The sequence below is a fragment of the Dryobates pubescens genome, chromosome 1, assembly GCF_014839835.1.
Source record: "Dryobates pubescens isolate bDryPub1 chromosome 1, bDryPub1.pri, whole genome shotgun sequence".
Classification (NCBI taxonomy): Eukaryota; Metazoa; Chordata; class Aves; order Piciformes; family Picidae; genus Dryobates; species Dryobates pubescens.
In genome coordinates, this window is record NC_071612.1 from 30,700,151 (window position 1) to 30,723,522 (window position 23,372).

Sequence of the window (23,372 nt, forward strand, 5' to 3'; positions counted from 1 at the left end):
AAGGTGTGGCCTAACCAGTGCTGAACACAGGGCAGAAGGACTTCCCTGCTCCTGCTGGCTACAGTAATCCTGGCCTGCATCAGGAAGCCATTGGCCTTCTTGGCCGCCTGGGCACACTGCTGGCTCATGTTCATCTCTTAAGCTTTGCTTTAAAACAAAGCCAGTTGAGGCTGAGTGGAAGGGGAGAAGTGACCCCATGGTTTATGAAGGATTTTAATCCCTTGTTTTCCCTGCTCCTACCATCACACTCTCCAGATGTGGCTTTTCTTTTCCTCTGTCCTCCAGGCTTGACATCTGTGGTGGGTTGAAATTTCCCTCAAACAAAAATTGCCAGCCCAGCTCAATTGGAAGCCAATGAAGCTCTGTTTGTAAGCAAATCTCCAGTGTGGAAATACAAAATGCAATGAATATGTCCAAAGTATCCAATATTCACATGGATTTACAATTTAAAAACCACACAAGAACCCCTCCCCTGGACCAAACCAGGGGGTAGCAACAGCTTCGCCCTCCCTGCTCCCTTCCCCCCACTACAAGGTAAAAGAGAGAGAAGAGCAGAGAGTAGCTGTTAGCACTTAGCCTCGATAAGAATGCAGCCAAGGTCAGCAACAGCCAAGCAAAGGCCAGCAGCCAGTGTCAGCTAGGGCAAAGAAGCCAAGAATAAAGAGAGACAACTAGTCTATACAACTAAGGTTATGTCATACCAATGAGATTGTTTAGACCTTATCATTATTTTCCCTTCTACATCCAGTGGTGATTTATTTACATTTTACCACTTTTCTATTCAGTCTGTAGCCCAAAACTAACACAGCCTCCCTCTCCCCGCCCTACATCTTCCCATGTCTTCTACCAGCTCCCCAAGGATTGGGTCTGCCTTGCAGGGAATGTGTCTTCAGGGGAAGAGGTCAGTTCCAGGGGTAAAAGGTTGTAGGGCTTGATGGGAACCAGGCAATTGCTGTGGAGGTTGAGTGTTTTGGTAGTCAAGGTTCTCATAAAAAACACATTGAAAATTACTGATCCTGGACCATAAACACAGGGTTGCAGAGTTCATCTTTGGGAGCTTGCATGAGTCACGCTCTGGGACTTGTCTGTGTGCCTGCTTGTGCTGCTTTGTTCTTCCAGACAGGTTGGGCGTTCGCTGCGTGCTCCTCCTGCTTGCTCTGCTCTGCCCGGCGAGCGCACCTGGTCCATGACTGCCCTCTGTTTCCTCTACCAGGAACCCACACACAGTGATGCTAACCCTGACCTGATCTTTGAAGACATGGCAGTCATGACAGACTTTGAGCTGCACTTGCTCTGTAAGCAGTATTCTCACATAGCCGACTTCAAGTTAGGCATGGACCAGATCTTGGATTCTGGGAAGTTCCGAGCGCTGGAACGCATCCTCTCTGACCTCAAGGAGCAGGTTGGTACTGAGGGTCACAGACACATGCAGGTTGGGAAAAGACCCTCAGGATCACCAAGTCCAACCATGAACCCTGCTCTGCAAGGGTCACTCCTAAACCATAGCCCCAAGCACCACATCCAAACCACCTTCAAACACAGCCAGGCTTGGGGACTCCACCACCTCCCTGCCTAGCACACTCCAATCCCTGACCACTCTTAGTGGGTAAAAATTCTTCCTGATGTCCAGTCTAAACCTACCCAGTCACAGCTTGAGGCCATTCCCTCTTGTTCCATCACTAGTTGCCTATGAGAAGAGACCAGCAGCAGCCTCTCCACAAGGTCCTTTCAGGTAGTTGTAGACAGCAATGAGATCTCCCCTCAGCCTCCTCTGTTTCACACCAACCATCCCCAGCTCCTTCAGTTGCTCTTCATCAGATTTCTTCTGCAGGCCCTTCACAGCTTCCTTGCCCTCCTCTGCCCTGGCTCCAGCACCTCCACATCTCTCTTGTGTTGAGGTGCCCAGAACTGGACACAATACTCAAGGTGTGGCCTGAGCAGAGCTGAGTGCCAGGGGACAATCCCCTCCCTGCTGCTGCTGGACACAGCATTGCTGATCCCAGCCAGGATGCCTTTGGCTTTCTTGGCCACCTGGGCACACTGCTGGCTCCTCTTCAGCTGCTTGTCCATGAGCACCCCCAGGTCCCTTTCTGCCAGGCAGCTTTCCAGGATGGCTGGGATTTCCCTTCCTGTCTATCTAATGGATGCTCTACACAACCTGGTTAAACAGATACCTGCTACCTGTAGGTGCAGCACAGCTGCTGTGCTGTGGAGTTTTGCAATGCAGTTCAGGGCATGTGCAGCAGTGGTTAGCAACACTTGCAGCTGTTTGGTGTGTAGCCCTGGTTGTCCTTCAGGGGCAGCTGAAATGAACTTCCCCATTTTTTCCAAGCTTCAGAGCATTCATCCTGAGCTAGCACTGCTTTCTCAGTCTGTGGAGGACTAGCAGCATTTTCACAGCTCATGAGCTTTGACCTTCTTTTGGCAATTGAATGAGAACTGTATTGCTTTAGGATAATCATGTATGGAATAAGCCAGTTTAAAGGTAAGAAGAGGTCACTGCCTTAAGTCATGTATTCAAACTGGCTTATTGTGCAAGTAAGCAAGTAGTGTAACCATAGAACTGTTAGGGTTGGAAGGGACCTTAAGGATCAGCCAGTTCCAACCCCTCTGCCATGGCCAGGGACACCTCACACTACAGCAGGTTGCTCACAGCCACATCCAGCCTGGCTGCAAAAACCTCCAGGCATGAGGCTGCCACCACCTCCCTGGGCAACCTGTGCCAGTCTCTCACCACCCTCATGGGCAACAACTTCTTCCTAGCATCCAACCCAAACCTTCCCATCTCTAGTTTTGCTCCATCCCCCTCAGTCCTATCACTCCCTGACACCCTCAAAAGTCCCTCCCCAGCTTTCTTGGAGCCCCCTTCAGATACTGGAAGGCCACAATTAGGTCTTCTTGGAGCCTTCTCTTCTCCAGACTGAACAGCCCCAACTCCCTCAGTCTGTCCTCATAGCAGAGCAGCTCCAGCCCTCTGCTCATCCTCGTGGCCCTTCTCTGGACACATTCCAGCACCTCCAGATCCTTCCTGGAACAGAGGCTCCAGAACTGGACACAGAGCTCCAGGTGTGGTCTCAGCAGAGTGCAGAGCAGAGGGGTAGAATCCCCTCCCTGGCCCTGCTGGCCACACTTCTCTTGCTGCAGCCCAGGCTCTGCTTGGCTCTCTGGGCTGCAAGTGCTCACTGCTGGCTCCTGTTGAGCTTCTCATCCACTAGCACCCCAAGGTCCTTTTCTTCAGGGCTGCTCTCAAGCCAGTCCCTGCCCAGCCTGTATCAGTGCCTGGGATTGCCCTGACCCAGCTGCAGGACCTTGCCCTTGGTCTTGTTGATCTTCAGGATGCCTTGGGAATGTCTTGAATTTGCACAAGTGTGCTGTGCATCTGTTTGATTATTTCACAGAAAGGAATGCTCCTGCTCTGTATTATGTGGAGCATAGCTTAAATTTCAGCTCTCAATGAAAGGATTTTGTTAATATTTATAGATGGAGTAGACCTGCAGGCTGCTGGGGGACCCTGCAGGCTGCCTGAGCCCCCTAAATACAATGCAACTACAAATTCACTGTACTGGGTTAATAATGCTTCAGAAATACTGGCTTAGAGTGGCTGCATTAAAAGTTGATCCTGACTTGGTGCAGTTCAGCTGAGGAACTAGATTTGTTCTGTGTAAAATCACATACTGGCACCAGCTAAGTGTTTATGCAGCTCCTCAATGTGGAATTGTGGTGTTCAAACCTGTTTTGCTTTGTCATTTCCAGGGGGACAGAGTGGTGCTGTTTAGTCAGTTTACTATGATGCTGGATGTCTTGGAAGTGTTCCTAAAACACTGGCAGCACAGATACCTTAGGCTGGATGGAAAAACACAGATCTCTGATCGGTATGTGACTTTTGCTGAAGAGATGAGAGGCAAAACTGGAGCTGCGGAGGTGAATTCAAGAGTGGAGGGGAGTGTGTGTGTGGAGCTGTGGAGGTGAATTCAAGAGTGGAGGGGAGTGTGTGTGTGGAGCTGTGGAGGTGAATTAAGCCTCCTGCCTTTTTTTCCAGTGTGTAGAATCACAGATTGTTAGGAGCTGGAAGAGACCTCGAAAACTCATCCAGTCCAACCCCCCTGCCAGAGCAGCAGCACCTAGAGCAGATCACACAGGAACACATCCAGGCAGGATGAATATATCTCCAGAGAGGGAGACTACACAACCCCCCTGGGCAGCCTCTTCCAGTGTTCTGTCAACCTCACAGGGAAATAATTCTTCCTCCTGTTTCCATGGAACTTCCTCTGCCTCAGCTTCCACCACTGCCCCTTGTGCTGGCATTGGGCATCACCCAGCAGAGCCTGGCTCCAGCCTCTGGGCACTCACCCTGCACATCTGTATCAACAGCAATGAGGTCACCCCTGTTTTTTTGTTTGTGGTCAGTGGGCTTTGCCTAGAGAAGAGGTTTAATGTTGGATTTAATATTGCCTAAGTAAGGGCAAGGCTGCAAGTTGACTTTTCAGACGTAGCTGTTGTGTCTTCAGCAGCTTGTGGTGTGTTTGGGTGACTTGGGTGGCAGCATGCCAGAACAAAAGCTCACCTGGAGATATCCACAGAATCACAGAACTAACCAGGTTGGAAAAAACCTCAGACATCATCAAGTCCAACCTATTACCTATCACCCAACACCTCCTGGCAACTAAACCATGGCTCCAAGTGCCACATCCAAGCCTTTTTTTGAACACCTGCAGGGACAGGGACTCCACCACCTCCCTGGGCAGCACATCCCAATGGCCAGTCTCTCTTGCTGGGAAGAACTTTATCCTCACCTTCAGCCTAAACTTCCCCTGGTGCAGCTTGAGACTGTGTCCTCTTGTTCTGGTGCTGCTTGCCTGGGAGAAGAGACCAACCCCCACCTGGCTACAACCTCCCTTCAGGGAGTTGGAGACAGCAAGAAGGTCTCCCCTCAGCAGGGCAGAGCAGAGGGGGAGGAGAACCTCCCTGGCTCTGCTGGACACACTCCTATAAATGCCCCCCAGGATCCCATTGGCCTTCTTGGCCCCCAGGGCACATTGCTGTCCCATGCAGAACTTGTTGTCCACCAGCACTCCCAGCTCCTTCTCCCCAGGGCTGCTCTCCAGCAGATCCCCTCCCAGCCTGCACTGCTGCAGTTTATTCTTCCTGCCCAGGTGCAGGACTCTGCACTTCTCCTTGCTGAACCTCATGAGGTTCCTCTCTGCCCAGCTCCAAGTCTCACTGAATCTTTCCAAGGCTTTTTCCTTCTTTGCTACCACCCTGTCCTTCTGAGGATGCTTCTCTGGTTACTGCTGAGGGCTCAGAGCCTTTTCTCCATGTGTGCTTTTGAGCTGCTTTTCCAGTGCTGTCGTCCTCCCTTTCTGAAGATGATCGCCCAACCTCGGGAGCCAGCGTGATGGCTTCTCCCTGGCCCTGATGCAGGTGTTCTTTTGTTCTGCAGGATACATCTAATAGACGAGTTCAACACAGATATGGATATATTTGTGTTCCTCCTCTCAACCAAAGCTGGTGGCTTGGGAATTAATCTGACGTCAGCAAACGTCGTTATTCTTCACGACATCGACTGCAACCCGTACAACGACAAGCAGGCCGAGGACCGATGCCATAGAGTAGGGCAGAAAAGGTAAGGTGCTTTGAGGGGGGATGCTTGGTTTTTCATGGGGGCAAGCTCTCCAAGAAGGCTAATGTTGGAGTTAAAATTTGATTTGAAGCAGAGGCTTGAGCAGACCAGCTCTGGCTTGTGTTGGGAGCGAGGTAACCGTTCAGTGCCTTAGCACATGGTGCTGCTAGACCAAACCTCGTTTGCATTCTCTTCCTCCTTCCACCTCCTTCAACTCTCAAACTCTATCTAATTCTCTGGTGCTAGAAACTACTTCAAGGCAGGTCTGAAGTCTTTGGGACTGTTTGTTCTCTTCAGGTGTGGTGGGTTGAAATTACTCCCCCCAACTAATTTGGAGAAACAACCCCCCCCAACCCCCAAAATGAAACTGCCAGACTAACTCAGTAGGTCTTAGAAGAAAAAGTAGCTCTGTTTACAAGCAAAACTACAAGGTGCAAATATGAAATGCAATGACTATATACTATGTATGCTGGGTTAGGAACTGGCTAGAGGCTGAGCCCAGGGAGTGGTGCCACATCCAGCTGGCAGCCAAGCACCAGTGGCATCCCCCAGGGATCAGTGCTGGGCCCCATCCTCTTTAGTATCTTCATTGATGATCTGGATGAGGGGATTGAGACAGTCATCAGCAAATTTGCAGATGACACCAAGTTGGGAGCAGATATTGGTCAGTTAGAGGGCAGAAGGGCTCTGCAGAGGGACCTTGACTGACTGGACAGATGGGCAGAGGCCAAAGGGATGGTATTCAACAAATCCAAGTGCCAGGTGCTGCACTTTGGCCATAACAGCACCCTACAGAGGTACAGGCTGGGGTCAGAGTGGCTGGAAAGCTGCCAAACAGAGTGACCTGGGGGTGCTGATTGACAGCCACCTAAACATGAGCCAGCAGTGTGCCCAGGTGGCCAAGAAGGCCAATGGCATCCTGGCCTGCATTAGGAATAGTGTGGCCAGCAGGAGCAGGGAAGTCATTGTGCCCCTGTACTCTGCATTGGTTAGGCCACACCTCGAGTCCTGTGTCCAGTTCTGGGCCCCTCAGTTTAGGAAGGACATTGAGGGGAAGCTTAGGCTCGAGATGAGGAGAAAGTTCTTCACTGAGAGAGCTGTTAGCCATTGGAATGTGCTGCCCAGGGAGGTGGTGGAGTCACCATCCCTGGAGGTGTTCAAGAGGGGATTGGATGTGGCACTTGGTGCCATGGTCTAGTCATGAGGTCTGTGGTGACAGGTTGGACTCGATGATCTTTGAGGTCTCTTCCAACCTTGGTGATACTGTGAGTTGTTTCTATTAACAGAAGCTTTTGCAGCTGCCCAGACTTTGCAGTGGCTTGGGGGTGCAGTTTTCTGGCAGGCACAAAAACTAGAAGCTCTTTGTCTTGCCTTGTTGTGTTCATTTCCTTCCCCTCGTGTTAAACCACCAGCAGCTGAGCAGCTTCCTCTTTTGTTTTTGCACTAATCCAAAGAAAATAGCTTTTTTTTTTTTTTAATTGATTTACCCTCTTTTCTGGTCTTCAGAGAAGTAAAAGTCATAAAGCTGATCAGTAAGGGCACTATTGAAGAATCCATGCTCAAAATCAGTCAGCAGAAGCTGAAGTTAGAACAGGATATGACTGCTGCAGATTCAGGTAAGCCTCTTGCACAGAGCTCTGTCCACTTGTGGGAATTCAGGTTGCTGCAATGTATTATTTCTGGGGAAAAAGGAAAAACTCCTTGATGCACACAAAGCCTTTTGGGGTTTTCCTTAGGTATTTTTGGTGATTAGTGTGCACTTTGACAGGAATCAGCCTGTGAGCCTGACCCAAACATTTTAGAATCACAGAATGCTTTGGGTTGGAAGGGGCCTCCAAAGCTCATCCAGTCCAAGCTCCCTGCAATCAGCAGGGACATCCTCCACCAGATCAGGTTGCCCAGAGCCCTTTCAAGCCTAACCTTAAGTATCTCCAGGAATGGAGCTTCAACTGCCTCCCTGAGCAACCTGTTAGTGTTCCACTACCCTCGTGGTAAAGAACATCCTCCTAACATCCAACCTAAATCTGTACTCATTTCAGACCACTGCCCCTCATCCTATGACTGCAGGCCTTTGGGAACAGTCCCTCTGCAGCCTCCTTGTAGCCCCCTTCAGGTTCTGGCAGGCTGCTATTAGGTCTCCTTGGAGCCTCCTCTTCTCCAGGCTGAACACCCCCAGCTCCCTCAGCCTGTCTTCCTAGAAGAGCTGCTCCAACCCCCTTGAAAGGAAGATGCTCTTTAAGGGGAACTGCTGATCCAACACAAATATTCAAGCTGTAATTATTACCAAAATGTTTCAATTAGTCCAGGGCTAGAGATTGGACAACACTATTTGAGGTACTTGAACTGGATGATTTTAAACATCTTTGGGCCCAATCCTGTTCAATATCTTTATTGATGATCTGGATCTGGATCAGTAAATTTGCAGATGACACCAAGCTGGGGGCAGGAGTTGCTCTGTTAGAGGGTAGGAGAGCTCTGCAGAGGGACCTTGAAAGGCTGGACAGATGGGCAGAGTCCAAGGGCATGAGATTGAACACATCCAAGTGCCAGGTTCTGCACATTGGCCACAGCAACCCCATGCAGTGCTACAGGCTGGGGTCTGAGTGGCTGGAGAGCGGCCAGGCAGAGGGGGACCTGGGGGTAGTGGTTGATAGCAGGCTGAACATGAGCCAGCAGTGTGCCCAGGTGGCCAAGAGGGCCAAGGGCATCCTGGCCTGTATTAGGAATAGTGTGGCCAGCAGGAGCAGGGAAGTCATTCTGCCCTGGGCTCAGCACTGGTTAGGCCACACCTTGAGTCCTGTGTCCAGTTCTGGGCTCCTCAATTCAAGAAAGAGCTTGAGATGCTGGAAGGTGTCCAGAGAAGGGCAACAAAGCTGGGGAGGGGTCTGGAGCACAGCCCTGTGAGGAGAGGCTGAGGGAGCTGGGGTTGCTTAGCCTGGAGAAGAGGAGGCTCAGGGGAGACCTTCTTGCTCTCTCCAACTCCCTGAAGGGAGGTTGTAGCCAGGTGGGGGTTGGTCTCTTCTCCCAGGCAGCCAGCACCAGAACAAGAGGACACAGTCTCAAGCTGCACCAGGGGAGGTTTAGGCTGGAGGTTAGCAAGAAATTCTTCCCAGAAAGAGTAATTGCCCATGGGAATGTGCTGCCCAGGGTGGTGGTGGAGTCACCATCACTGGAGGTGTTTAGGAGGAGACTTGATGGGGTGCTTGGTGCCATGGTTTAGTTGATCAGATGGTGCTGGGTGATAGGTTGGACTTGATGACCTCTGAGGTCTTTTCCAGCCTGGTTAATTCTGTATTCTGTATGTTTTCCAAGCAAAGCAATGCCAGGCTCCTGCAAATAGAGGCTTTGGGTACAGTTTGGTGGGGTGGATCTGGGGTTTTGTTAGGGTTTTTTTGCCTGCTGATGTGAAATAAATTTGAGCTGTGCTAACATTTCCTTTCCTTCCTCAGGAGAAGGAGGAACTATTCCATCAGATATAGCCACGCTATTGAAAGCATCCTTAGGCCTCTAAACATGTAAATAAGTAGGCTGTGGACCTGGAGGAAGAAGAGTGGTGTTGGACCCCCAAGGCCTCTGACACCACCACGCTAACCATGGGGGAGGTTTCTGAACATTTTTTTGTACCCTTTTGTAGTTCCTTTCTTGTATTCCTCATGGGATTGAAACCAAACTTTTCCAAGGCTGGCTAAGCATTCTTTTGATGCTTCAGGGAAAAAAAACCACCCAGCAGCCCAAAGGTGTCAAGGTAGGAGGCGGGGGGAGGGGGATGCTGAGTGTCAAACCTTCTTTGACAGCTTCCCTTCTCAAAACAGGGACCCAAGCAGGAATTGTTTTAATAAATCTGCCTCTGCTCCAGATTTGTCAGTATTTTTGTAATTATTTCTACCTCCAAATATATATAAATAGAGATCTATTAAAAACCAACCAACCAACAACAGAACCTGTCTGTTTCACTGGATTTTACACCTGTAGGGGTTTTTTTTTGGTGTGTGGGGGGGTGGGTGTCTTTTGGTTTGGTTTTGTTTTCTGTGTGCCTCATTTGACAGTGCTCAAAGTCTCTTTCTGCTTGGGTTGGTTCCTTTGCTGTACTGTGCTGGTTTTGTATCCATTTAGTCAAATAAAAGTGCACCAGCTACTCCTTTTTTTTTTTAATTATTACTCAGTTTGTGGTTTGTCTGGGGGTGGGGGGAGAGCAGGGTAATGACTTGGACATTCTGCCTGAGCACCAGAACAAGAGGATGCAGTCTCAAGCTGTGCCAAGGGAGGTTCAGACTGGATGTTAGGAAGAAGTTCTTCCCAGCAAGTGAGATTGGCCATTGGAATGTGCTGCCCAGGGAGGTGGTTTAGTTGCCAGGAGGTGTTAGGTATTAGGTAATAGGTTGGACTTGATGATCTCTGAGGTCTTTTCCAACCTTATTGATTCTGTGAGTCTAAACTAAATGGGCAGCTTTCAAAGTGGCTGAAATGTTCCATTTGCTGGCACCCAGTTACTAGTGTTGGGGTTCTGTTCCAGGGTTAAAACAAAACACCATTACTATGCAGTCACAAAGACTTTTGAGGTTCATGTGAAGAATGTCTCAAGTCTTGTTCCTTAGTGGTGCTCAGAATCATCTTTCAGTGCCCTCTGTGCTGGACAAAACTGTGCCTGATGGCTGGGCCCAAAGAGTGGGGGTGAATGGAGCTAAATCTGTCTGGCACCCAGTCACCAGTGGTGTCCCCCAGGGTTCAGCACTGGGGCCTGTCCTCTTCAATGTCTTTAGCAATGATCTGGATGAGGACATTGAGTGCACCCTCAGTCAGGTTGCAGCTGGCACCGAGCAGGGTGGCTGTGTCCATCTGCTAGAGGGTAGGGAGGCTTTGCAGCAGGACCTGGGCAGGTTAGACCCCAGGGCCAAGGTTCAGTGTATGAAGTTTAACAAGGCCAAGTGCCAGGTCCTGCACCTGGGTCACAACAACCCCATGGTGAGCTACAGACCTGGGGATGTGTGGTTGGAAAGCTGCCACTCGGAGAGGGACCTGAGGTGCTCTGGTTGACAGTTGATTAAATCTGAGCCAGCAGTGCCCAGATGGCCAAGAAAGCCAAAGGCATCCTGGCTTGGCTCAGAAACAGGGTGGGCAGCAGGGACAGGAGGTGACCATCCCCATGTGCTCAGCATTGGGGAGGCCATACCTGGAATGCTGTGTTCAGTTCTGGGCTCTTCACTCCAGGAAGGACATTGAGGGGCTGGAGCCTCTCCAGAGAAAGGCAACGAGGCTGGAGAAGGGCCTGGAGCACCTGGGCTGAGTGCTTGTGTGGTCACCAGCTCGGCTGGGCAGCTGCTGCTTGCTTTGCTGGGCACTGGTTTGGGTTGGATTGTTAGTTTGGTTGGGGGAGATTCTTCTGGTTTGTGCAGGGGGTTGCTTGTTTTGTTTTGCTTGCTTGTGTGTATGGGGTTGACCAGGCTGGAGAAGAGGAGGCTGAGGGGAGACCTGATTGCTCTCTATAACAACTCCCTGAAGGGAGGTTGGAGCAAGGAGGGGGCAGCCTCTGCTCCTTGGTGGCAATGGACAGGAGCAGAGGAAATGGTTCCAAGCTGCAGCAGGGGAGGTTCAGGCTGGATGCTAGGAAATAATTCTTCCCAGAGGGGGTGACTGCTCAGTATTTCAGCCTGTGTGCAGATACCTGTAGTGATTCGTCAGTGAGGTGGGCTGGGAGTTGGACATCTGCTTTTTTGTGTGTGTCATTGGTGTGTTTGTCTTTGTTTGTTTATTATGGCTGTCAGCATTTTTTTCCTGTGAGCATTTATGCATGACTTCTTCAAGCACAAAATGGAAGATGAGAACCTTTAAAATGTGTTCAGAGCTCTGGAACTCAGTTTTACTTGGTGTTTACTAGAGTTTTGCCCTCTGTGCTGTGTGTTCCAAGCTCCACAACTGAGCTAGGGGGGAGAAGTACTTTCATGGGCAGGGAGAAGGGTGAGGATCACATTCTCTACTGTGCTGCTTTAGTTCCACCTAAACTTAACAGACAGCTACAAGTGTTTAATGCTGCAGTTAATTATGTTGTCAGAGTGTGCTGAACATGATCCTAATAACTCTTATCCCACTGTATCAATATGTTCTCACTGAATTCTCCTGGCCAAACTGGCTGCTAGTGGCTTGGCTGAGCAATGCTCTGCTGGATAAAGCCCTGGCTGGGTGAAGGGACCCAAAGAGTGGTGGTCACTGGAGTTCAATTCAGCTGTGGCCATTCACAAGTGGTGCTCCTCAGGGCTCAGTTCTGGAACTGCTTCTGTTGAACATCCTTATTGATGACCTTGATGAAGACACAGGGTGTGCCAGCAGTGAGTTTGCAGATGACACCAAGTGAGGTGGCAGTGTTGATCTGCACCAGGGTAGGGAGGCTCTACAGAGGCACTTGTATAGATTGGATCCATGGCCAACGTTACCAAGAGGAGCTTCAACAAGGCCAAGTGCCAGGTCCTGCACTTGGGGCACAACAGCCCCAAGCAATGCCACAGGCTTGGGGCAGTGTGGCTGGAAAGCTGCTGGCAGAAAGGGACCTGGGGGTGCTCATGGACAAGCAGCTGAAGAGGAGCCAGCAGTGTGCCCAGGTGGCCAAGAAAGCCAAAGGCATCCTGGCTGGGATCAGCAATGCTGTGGCCAGCAGGAGCAGGGAGGGGATTGTCCCCTGGCACTCAGCTCTGCTCAGGCCACACCTGGAGTGCTGTGTCCAGTTCTGGGCGGCTCTACACAGGAGAGATGTGGAGGTGCTGGAGCCAGGGCAGAGGAGGGCAAGGAAGCTGTGAAGGGCCTGGAGAATAAATCTGATGAAGAGCAACTGAAGGAGCTGGGGATGGTTAGTGTGAAACAGAGGAGGCTGAGGGGAGACCTCATTGCTGTCTACAACTGCCTGAAAGGACCTTGTGGAGAGGCTGCTGCTGGTCTCTTCTCACAGGTAATTAGTGATAGAACAAGAGGGAATGGCCTCAAGCTGTGACTGGGTAGGTTTAGACTGGACATCAGGAAGAATTTTTTCCCATCAAGAGTGGTCAGGGATTGGAATGTGCTGGGCAGGGAGGTGGTGGAGTCCCCAAGCCTGGCTGTGTTTGAAGGTGGTTTGGATGTGATACTTGGGGCTCTGGTTTAGGGGTGACCCTTGCAGAGTAGGGTTCATGGTTGGACTTGGTGATCCTGAGGGTCTGTTCCAACCTGAATGTTTCTGTGAATTCTGTTCTCTCCTGTCTCCTTCAGACATGCATTGAAACACAACAGCTGCCTGACCAAGTACTCTGGTTCGAGTTTTCTTTTGATATATGTAAGCAACTTGCTCAGCAATAGTTACTCCTTGAACAGTCACATCCCCAGGCCCCTAGGGTCATTAGCTGTTCGTCAGTGCTACGAGGCTCCTATGTGTTCCTGCCTTTGTGGTGTTTCTTTTAGTTGCTTAGACCCTCTTTAACTGGGAGTCATAAGACATTGTAGAGTCACCACCCTTGGACATACTCAAAGGCTGCCTGAATGCAAGGTGGCCCTGTTTGAGCAAAGGGATTGGAACAGATGACCTCTCCATGGGACAGCAATGTGCCCTTGTAGCCAAGAGAGCACATAAAAAGTGTGGCCAGCAGGGCTAGAGAGGTTCTCCTCCCCCTCTACTCTGCCCTGCTCAGACCACAGCTGCAATCCTGTGTCCAGTTCTGGGCTCCCCAGTTCAAGAGAGACAGAGATCTGCTGGAGAGAGTCCAGCAGAGAGCCAGGAGGATGCTTAGGGGCCTTGAGCATCTCCCCTGTAAAGAAAGACTGGGAGCCCTGGGGCTGTTTAGTCTGGAGAAGAGAAGGCTGAGGGGGGATCTGATCAATGTCTATCAATAGCTGAGGGGTGGAGGGCAAGTGGAGGGGGCCAAGCTCTTTTGGGTGCTGCACAGCAATAAGCCAAGGACCAATGGAGACAAACTTGACCAGAGAAGGTTTCAGCTCAACACGAGGAGAAACTTCTTTAGAGTGAGGGTGCCAGAGCCCTGGAGCAGGCTGCCCAGAGAGGTTGTGGAGTCTCCTTCTCTGGAGCCTTTCCAAACCCCCCTGGATGCATTCCTGTGCAGACTGCCCTGGGTGATGCTGCTCTGGCAGGGGGTTGGACTGGATGATCTCTGGAGGTCCCTTCCAACCCCTAACATTCTGTGATTCTGTGTGACCTCCAGTGTCCCCTCTAGCCTAAACCATTCTGTGATGCTGAGTCAAGTTGGGAAAGATGTACAGGAAGGCAGAACCAAAACAAAACCAGCACAGACCAAGCCTGTTGCTGAATCACAGAATGGCTTTGAGCCCAGAGGATTCCCCAGGTTTGTTGTGGTTTATCTGTTTACACCACAGGGTGGAGTCCCCTTGCAAGCATTTGTCTTCCCTGGAGTTTGTGCTAACTGTATCTACAACTCTGCTCATTGCTAGGATTTCCACTTGCCTGTTTTCCTACTTTCTTTGTTCCTTTGTTCTTAAAGATTTATTCTTAAACATTAAAGAGCCCTGGGGCTGTGCAGTCTGGAGAGGAGAAGACTGAGAGGGGATCTGATCAATGTCTATCAATAGCTGAGGGCTGGGGTCAAGAGAGAGGGGACAGGCTCTGCTCAGTTGCACCCTGGGATAGGACAAGGGGCAGTGGATGGAAACTCCAGCACAGGAGGTTCCACCTCAACATGAGGAGGAACTTCTTCCCTGTGAGGGTCACAGAGCACTGGTGCAGGCTGCCAGAGAGGTTGTGGAGTCTCCTTCTCTGGAGCCTTTCCAGCCCCATCTGGATGTGTTCCTGTGTGACCTGTGCTGGATTCTATGGTCCTGCTCTGGCAGGGGGGTTGGACTGGATGATCTCTGCAGGTCCCTTCCAACCCCTAACATCTTGTGAGCCTATGATTTCCACCTCTGCACTCCTCACCCTGCAAATTGTGTCTCCTACTCAGTGAAAAACTTAATAGGCTTCTGAAGGGTTTTGTAGGAGGGAGCTTATGCAGTGCTTGTGTGGTCACCAGCTTGGCTGGGCAGCTGCTGCTTGTTTTGGTGTATACTGGTTTTGGTTTGGTTGTTAGGTTGGTTGGGGGAGGTTCTTGTGGTGTGTGTGTGGGGGTTGCTTGTTTTGTTTTGGTTGCTTGTGTGTATGGGGTTGTTCAGGCTGGAGAAGGAGGCTGAGGGAGACCTCATTGCTCTCCACAGCTCTCTGAAGGGAGGTTGGAGCAAGGAGGGAGCAGCCTCTGCTCCTTGGTGTCAAGGGATAGGAGCAGAGGAAATGGTTTTAAGATGCAGCAGGAGAGGCTTAGGCTGGATGCTAGGAAATATTTCTTCCCAGAGAGGGCTCTCAGCCATTGGAATGTTCTGCCCAGGGCACTGCTGGAGTCACCATCCCTGGAGGTGTTGAAGCAGTGTGTGGAGCTGGTGCTTAGGGACATGGTTTAGCATTGACCCTGCAGTGCTGGGTGAAGGTTGGACTGGATGAGCTTGGAGGTCTCTTCCAGCTGGATGCTTTCTGTGATTCTGTGTGCTTGCTTTTTCAGTGGCACAGCATAAACTTAGAAGCTAAAGAAAGTCCTTTGGAGGCTTGAAGATTGTTGGCTGTGTGTGGTTTGGTGTTTGTTTGTTTTCCTTTCAGCTTTTTGCTGAGTGTCTTTTGACCTCTCAGGCATTTTTCCTCTCTGTCAATTAGCTTGCTTTCCTCCAGGTTGAGAGGCTACAATCAACAAGGCATTGCTGAGAACTCCTACCTCCAGGAAGGTTTGATAATCCCTTTTCCTCTTGAGAACCCCCAGAACACTGGACTTGATCACAGAGCTGGGTTGATCAAGCCCTTCCATAGCAGGGAGGGAAACCTGGTTGAAACCACAGCTCTCCCTCAGGCTCTGCTCTGATAAATCTGCTTTTTGTGTTCCCTCTTATGCATGGGTCGAAGTGACAGGGTTTGTATAGCATACCCATGAGAAATTAATGGAAATGATTCAAAGAACTCAAAGACTCTGGTCACCTTGGAAACTGAACATGCATTTGTTGTTTGGGTTTGGGGTTTTTTTCTCTTCCCATTCTGAACAGCCAATCTACATTATAGTCTTGGGTCTTCTCTGGATCCAGGATGCAATAGCTGGCAGTGCTTGCACTCTCTCCTTGAGAGCCAGCAGCCTGGGGTGTTTGTCTGCCAGGTCAGGCTTGCAGGACAGAAGTGTGGTACTGCACACATCCCAGTAGAAGTCAGCCCATGTTACCTGGTGGAAAGGGGGAGGGAAAGCAGGAAGTTTTAGTTGGTGATTTCATCTGATCAATGTCTATCAATATCTGAGGGCTGGGGGTCAGGAAGGAAGGGACAGGGTCAGGCTCTGCTCAGCTGCACCCTGGGATAGGACAAGGGGCAGTGGATATAAACTACAGCACAGGAGGTTCCACCTCAACATGAGGAAGAGCTTCTTCACTGTGAGGGTCCCAGAGCCCTGGGACAGGCTGCCCAGAGAGGTTGTGGAGTCTCATTCTCTGGAGCCTTTCCAGCCCTGTCTGGAAGCATTCCTGTGTGACCTGTGCTGGATTCTATGGTCCTGCTCTGGCAAGGACTGGATATGCTCCAGAGGCCCCTTCCAACCCCCAACATCCTTTGAGCCTGTGATTTCCACCCTTGCACTCCTCATCCTGCAAGTTGTGTCTCCTACTGACTAAAAAAGGGATTGGGCTTGTGAAGGGTTTTGTAGGGGGAGCTTAGGGAGTGCTTGTGTGGTCACCAGCTTGGCTGGGCAGCTGCTGCTTGTTTTGGTGTGAAGTGGGTTTGGGTTGGTTGGTTGGGGGAGCTTCTTGTGGTGTGTGTGTAGGGGTTGCTTGTTTTGTTTTGGTTGCTTGTGTGTATAGGGTTGATCAGGCTGGAGAAGAGGAGGCTCAGGGGAGACCTCATTGCTCTCTACAGCTCCCTGAAGGGAGGTTGGAGCAAGCAGGGGTGAGCCTGTGATTACAGAGCTGGTAATTACGTTGCAATGCAAGGCTTAACTTAAGTAAAAATTGCTTAAATGAACCCCTTGCTATGGGCACTGCATTGCAACATTAACCTTTCCTGCTGAAAGTGTGCTGCAGGAGTGTTTGAATTAGTTTGCACACAGTTTGGGCTAAATAGAAAAGGGCACTGCATGTTCAAATGCGTTTGGTTTCTTTTTCCCCATGTTCTGCTGTAGTTTGATCAGTGATTAGAAGCAGAGTTCTGAGCAACTCCCATCTGGACTGGCTGGCACAAAGGCATTTCTGGGGTTTTCTGTCAACATACTTCTAAGCTGGTTCAGGAAAATCATACAATGCTCTGGGCCAGAAGGGACCTCCAAAGCTCATCCAGTCCAACCCCCTCTGCAGTCAGCAGGGACATCCCCAACTAGATCAGGTTGCCCAGGGCCTCGTCCAGCCTCACCTTCAACATTTCCAGGGAAGGAGCCTCAACCACCTCCCTGGGCAACCTCTTCCAGGGTTCCACCACCCTCATAGGAAAGCATTTGTTCCTCACATCCAATCTCAATCTGCTCTGCTCTAGTTTGAAGCCATTGTCCCTGGTCCTGTCCCTGCAGGCCTTTGCAAAGAGTCTCTCTGCATCCTTCCTGTAGCCCCCTTCAGGTACTGGCAGTCTGCTCTTAGGTCTCCCTGGAGCCTCCTCTTCTCCAGGCTGAACACCCCCAGCTCCCTCAGCCTGTCATTACAGCAGAGCTGCTCCAAGCCCCTGTTGATTTTCATGGCCCTCCTCTGGACCCTCTCCATCAGGTCCCTGTCCTTCCTGTGCTGAGTGTTCCAGACCTGTGCACAGTACTGCAGGTGAGGTCTCTGCCTCACGGCTGTGATAGTATGGAAAATGGCTTTCACTTAGTCGTTGAGCAACCAGTGGTGTATAGGTAAAACCATGGGGACTAAAGAGTGGGGAGTGTAGATCCTGGGCTGGCATGAAACCCAGATACTTAACAACAGTTAAATGAAGGGCCACGAGGATGAGCAGAGGGCTGGAGCTGCTCTGCTATGAGGACAGACTGAGAGAGTTGGGGTTGTGCAGTCTGGAGAAGAGAAGGCTCTGAAAAGAACTTCTTGTGGCCTTCCAGTATCTGAAGGGGGCTACAGGAAAGCTGGGGAGGGACTTTTGAGGGTGTCAGGGAGTGATAGGACTGGGGGGAGAATGGAGCAAAACTAGAAGTGGGTAGATTGAGATTGGATGTTAGGAAGAAGTTGTTCCCCATGAGGGTGGTGAGAGACTGGCACAGGTTGCCCAGGGAGGTGGTGGCAGCCTCCTGCCTGGAGGTTTTTGCAGCCAGGCTGGATGTGGCTGTGAGCAACCTGCTGTAGTGTGAGGTGTCCCTGCCCATTGCAGGGGTCTTGGAACTGGATGAGCCTTGAGGTCCCTTCCAACCCTGACAATTCTGTGATTTTTCTCACAACCTGAATGGAATGGGAGAAAGGAAAACTTCTACTCACAGACTTCCCCACCAGCCAGTTTTTATCCCCCAAGAAGGTGTCCAGGTCTTTCAGTAGCTCGGGTGCTTTGTTGGTGAGGATCTCATCAAATGCTCGTTTCTGGAAGGAAAGACAAAGATGGGCACCAATGCCCTGAGCACTGCAGCCTGCAAAATGGAGGCTTGGGGCAGGGGGGATGGTTCTTACTTAGTAAAAAGAAAGCTGAAATCTGGGGAAGGTGACAGAGATATCATTTGGTTTGACCCAAACTTCATGGCATACTCTTTCCTCATTAAAAGGAGGAATGTGGTAGCATCCAAGCCAGGATCAGTACAGCAAGCAGCAGTTAATTCAGGTAAGTGAAGAAATGCAGATTCAGTCCAGAGAGGTTGTGGAGTCTCCTTCTCTGGAGCCTTTCCAGCCCTGTCTGGATGTGTTCCTGTGTGACCTGTGCTGGATTCTATGGTCCTGCTCTGGCAGGGGGTTGGACTTGATTGGCCACAACAACCCCATGCAGAGCTACAGGCTAGGGTCAGAGTGACTCGAAAGCAGCCAGGCAAAGAGGGACCTGGGGGTACTGGTGGGGACAGCAGCTGAACACAAGCCAGCAGTGTGCTCAGGTGGCCAAGAAGGCCAATGGCATCCTGGCCTGCATCAGGAACAGTGTGGCCAGCAGGAGCAGGGAAGTCATTGTGCCCTGTGCTCAGCACTGGTTAGGCCACACCTGGAGTCCTGTATCCACAAGAAGGAGTGAGGATAGAAAAGTGCACCAAGGAAGACAGGATAGGATTGCTAATTCTGCTGAATTAGCAGAAAGAGGAAGGTTTGAGCAGAGTCTGCTTGGACAAGATACAAGCAGGTACACTCAGTTATGTGCTCTCTGTGTTTAAATTGGTGCTGCTCTTACTCTGACATCCTGGTTTTTCTCTGCCCAAGGGAAGAGTGTCATGAAATCATCGATGGTGTCCACAATGGCGTCAGCTAGTGCCTGTTCCACAGGCGTCTGACCTGCCAGGCCTGTGGGAAGCAAGCAGGTGCAGGGAGGTTAGAGACAGCATCAGCAGGTGGATTGGCTACAGGAAAGCTGGGGAGGGACTTTTTAGGGTGTCAGGGAGTGATGGGACTGTGGGGAAGAAGTTGTTGCCCATGAGGGTGGTGAGAGACTGACACAGGTTGCCCAGGGAGGTGGTGGCAGCCTCATCCCTGGAGGTTTTTGCAGCCAGGCTGGATGTGGCTGTGAGCAACCTGCTGTAGTGTGAGGTGTCCCTGCCCATGGCAGGGGGCTTGGAACTGGCTGATGCTTGAGGTCCCTTCCAACCCTGATAGTTCTGTGATTCTATTTTTGATGCCAGCAACATGCATTTGACTCCTTACATCCAGATCCAATCTCATCCACTTGCAGCCTTACACAGCCCATTCCTCCACTACAACATCCCTCTTGCTGAAACTTTCTGCTTTTGAAGGTGAGGCCTGTGCCTCTCCTTTTGGACATCAAGTTCTTTGAGTCTTCAGGAAAGAGCTGCTGGTAGTGGTGACCTGAGAAGTGTCCTTGCTTAATTTTAATGGCTTAAATTTAAAGGCTGAAAGGCAGAACTAGCAAGCTTTTGACTATGATGTTGGAAAAAGTCCACTTCCATGCATTCTCATTTTCCTGCACTTAGCTGAGTGTGATTAACCCTCTCCTTTGCCCTGTTGAGGCCACACCTGGAATACTGCATCCAGTTCTGGGCTCCCCAGGGATTTGCTGGAGAGAGTCCTACAGGGGGCTATGGGGATGCTGAAGGGACTGCAGCACTGCCTGGTGAGGAGAGGCTGAGGGACCTGGGGCTGTGCAGTCTGGAGAGGAGAAGACTGAGAGGGATCTGATCAGTGTCTCTATATTTATAGACATTGGGGCTGTGGGTCAGGAGGGAGGGGACAGGCTCTGCTCAGTTGCACCCTGGGATAGACCAAGGGGCAATGGATGGAAACTACAGCACAGGAGGTTCCACCTCGATACTGTAAGGGTCCTAGAGCCCTGGAGCAGGCTGCCCAGAGAGGTTGTGGACTCTCCTTCTCTGGTGACTTTCAAGACCCTGCTGGATGTGTTCCTGTGTGACCTGTGCTGGATTTTCTGGTCCTGCTCTGGCAGGGGGGTTGGACTCCATGATCTCTGCAGGTCCCTTCCAACCCCTAACATCCTGTGAGCCTATGAAGAGCAGCAGGGTTTGGGTGTGCTCCACAACCCTGTAGCTGTAGTCCAACAGAAAAGGTGTCTCAAGTCAGGGCTTTGGACTGTAGAAGGAGCACAGCTGCAGATCAGCTTCCTGACAGGTGGTGGGAGGGAAGCAGCATGGATGGTAGGAAGGCTTCCTCATGAGTTTCATTACCAGCTGACGCTTGGCATTCTCTTGTCTTACAAGCAGTAGCTTGTATCAGGGTTGGAGGAAGCTGACAGGAGCAGAGTGCTGCAGGCACGCTTGAAATTTCTTATGCTGTTCCCTTGAAGTACAACAGGCTGCTTGTTTCCTCCCTTGGAGAGCATGGGCTGTTTTGAATGGCAGCTCACATCTCTGCTCAGAGCAATGAGAAAAGCAGGACAGTACTTGCTGCCCAGCCCCTCTCTTCCATTTGCTGCTGTTCATCACCTGCCTCCAGCCAGACCAGGGTTGCAGATGGTTTGGGATGGCAGCTTGCTGCCCTAAAGCAAGCTCTGACTGCTCTCTTTGATTGCTAGCATTGCTAAGGCTCTTTATCACACTGGTCAAGTACTGCCACAGCATGAAGGTACTTAATTATGGAAGTGAAGTCACCATAGAATCATAGACTCATAGAATTGCCAGGGTTGGAAGGGACCTCAAGGCTCAGCCAGTTCCAACCCCCCTGCCATGGGCAGGGACACCTCACACTACAGCAGGTTGCTCACAGCCACATCCAGCCTGGCTGCAAAAACCTCCAGGGATGAGGCTTCCACCTGGGCAACCTGTGCCAGTCTCTCACCACCCTCATGGGGAACAACTTCTTCCTCACATCCAATCTGAATCTACCCATTTCTAGTTTTGCTCCATCCTCCCAGTCCTATCTCTCCCTGACACCCTGAAAAGTTCCTCCCCATCTCATCTAATCTTGCTACTACCTCAGGAGAATTGCTGCCTAAATTGGCTCTGGAGTGACTGCTGACTGTGATAATCTCTAACGCTTCCAGACCCTGCACCTCTGCCTAGTTAGCTCAGAGTTTAGCTGCAGGGGAATCTCCTTTGAGAGCCTGAGGGAGGCCACAGGTATGTGCTTTCTCTCATGGAGTGACAGCTGAATGTAAGATCACACAGGCTTACAGGATGTTAGGGGTTGGAAGGGACCTCTGGAGATCATCCAATGCCTGACCACTCTTGCTGGGAAAAGATTCTTCCTAATTTCCAGTCCCAACCTACCCATTCACAGCTTGAGGCCATTCCCTCTTGTTCTATCACTAATTACCTGTGAAATCAGCACCAACCTCTCCACAACCTCCTTTCAGGGAGCTGTAGACAGCCAGGAGGTCTCCCCTCAGCCTCCTCTGTTTCACACCAACCATCCCCAGCTCCTTCAGTTGCTCTTCATCAGATTTCTTCTCCAGGCCCTTCACAGCTTCCTTGCCCTCCCTTGCCCTGGCTCCAGCATCCCTCTTGTGTTGAGGTGCCCAAAACTGGACACAATACTCAAGGTGTGGCCTGAGCAGAGCTGAGTGCCAGGGGACAATCCCCTCCCTGCCCCTGCTGGCCACAGCATTGCTGATCCCAGCCAGGATGCCATTTTCCAGCACAGGTTGCTTCTTTGAGCCACTATCTGTCACACTGGGCTTGGCTTCCCAAGCAGTTCTCTGCTTTTACTGTGGCTGATTTTTCCTAAACATGAAAGGCAGGTGCATAAGAGATCAAGAACATACTGAAATCTGGGTTACCTGATTCTCTGGCCAGGTATCTTGCTATGGCCAGGCTCTGATGAATGATAACTCCATCTACTTCCAGAATGGGCACTTTGCCAAAGGGGATGGCTTGGAGGAGACAGAAAAAAGAAAAAATAGCTCAGTCATTGCCCTTAACAGCTTACAGCAGTTACAGTTTCACTACTCAGGGTGTATGCATTGGTACAGCACAATCACAGAGTGGTCAGGGTTGGAAGGGACCTCAAGGATCAGCCAGTTCCAACACCCCTGCCATGGGCAGGGACACCTCACACTACAGCAGGTTGGATAGAATAGAATAGAATGGAATAGACCAGGTTGGAAGAGACCTTCAAGATCATCGTGTCCAACCTATCATCCAACACCACCTAATCAACTAAAACATGCAACCAAGCACCCTGTCAAGTCTCCTTCTAAACACCTCCAGTGATGGTGACTCCACCACCTCCCCAGGCAGCACATTCCAATGGGCAATCACTCTCTCTGTGTAGAACTTCCTCCTAACCTCCAGCCTAAACCTCCCCTGGCTCAGCCTGAGACTGTGTCCTCTTGTTCTGGTACTGGCTGCCTGGGAGAAGAGACCAACCTTTGACTGTCTACAACCTCCCTTAAGGTAGTTGTAGAGAGCAATAAGGTCACTCTTGAGCCTCCTCTTCTCCAGGCTAAGCAACCCCAGCTCCCTCAGCCTCTCCTCACAGGGCTGTGCTCCAAACCCCTCCCCAGCTTTGTTGCCCTTCTCTGGACTCGTTCCAGCAAGTCAACCTCCTTCCTAAACTGAGGGGCTCAGAACTGGATACAGGAGTCAAGGTGTGGCCTAACCAGTGCAGTGAACAAGGACAGAATGACCTCCCTGCTCCTGCTGGCCACATTGTTCCTGATGCATGCCAGGATGCTATTGGCCTCCTTGGCTGCCTGGGCACACTGCTGGCTCATGTTCAGCCTACCATCAACCAGTACCCCCAGGTCCCTCTCTGCCTGGCTGCTCTCCAGCCACTCTGACCCCAGCCTGTAGCACTGCATGGGGTTGCTGTGGCCAATGTGCAGAACCTGGCACTTGGATGTGTTCAATCTCATGCCGTTGGACTCTGCCCATCTGTCCAGCCTGTCGAGGTCCCTCTGCAGAGCCTCTCTACCCTCCAGCAGATCAACTCCTGCCCCCAGCTTGGTGTCGTCAGCAAATTTACTGATGATGGACTCGATGCCCTCGTCCAGATCATCAATAAGGATGTTACAGAGCATGGGGCCCAGCACTGATCCCTGGGGAGTGCTGCCCTTCAGGGATGCCTCAGCAGCAGTGGCACAGCTGATGCAGTGTGGGCTCGGCTGACGTGACTGCTGCCTGCCTCCACAGCAATAACTGCCAAAATGTGGTGGCTGCTGCCCAGGTTGGGAAATTGCCATTGCTTCATCTCCAAACTG

The 23,372-nt window shown here is 51.0% G+C and overlaps 2 protein-coding genes across 3 annotated transcripts in view; one reads left to right on the forward strand and one right to left on the reverse strand.

The window, feature by feature from the left end:
• SMARCAD1 (SWI/SNF-related, matrix-associated actin-dependent regulator of chromatin, subfamily a, containing DEAD/H box 1) overlaps positions 1 to 9,180 on the forward strand; it is a 64,256-nt gene extending 55,076 nt beyond the window's left edge. The window contains exons 20-24 of the mRNA XM_054163354.1: positions 1,214 to 1,402; positions 3,754 to 3,872; positions 5,441 to 5,623; positions 7,127 to 7,236; positions 9,070 to 9,180. Of these exons, the coding sequence (XP_054019329.1) occupies positions 1,214 to 1,402; positions 3,754 to 3,872; positions 5,441 to 5,623; positions 7,127 to 7,236; positions 9,070 to 9,131 (663 nt within the window). The 3' untranslated portion in view covers positions 9,132 to 9,180. The remainder of the gene's footprint in view (positions 1 to 1,213; positions 1,403 to 3,753; positions 3,873 to 5,440; positions 5,624 to 7,126; positions 7,237 to 9,069) is intronic.
• Positions 9,181 to 15,639: 6,459 nt separating this feature from the next.
• HPGDS (hematopoietic prostaglandin D synthase) overlaps positions 15,640 to 23,372 on the reverse strand; it is a 35,380-nt gene continuing 27,647 nt past the window's right edge. Inside the window, exons 3-6 of one of the 2 annotated variants that reach the window (XM_009899280.2) lie at positions 21,951 to 22,043; positions 18,939 to 19,048; positions 18,053 to 18,151; positions 15,640 to 15,837 (exon numbers count right to left, since the gene is read on the reverse strand). In XM_009899280.2, the coding sequence (XP_009897582.1) occupies positions 15,673 to 15,837; positions 18,053 to 18,151; positions 18,939 to 19,048; positions 21,951 to 22,043 (467 nt within the window). In that variant the 3' untranslated portion in view covers positions 15,640 to 15,672. The remainder of the gene's footprint in view (positions 15,838 to 18,052; positions 18,152 to 18,938; positions 19,049 to 21,950; positions 22,044 to 23,372) is intronic. The other variant, XM_054163344.1, reaches the window with a different exon arrangement.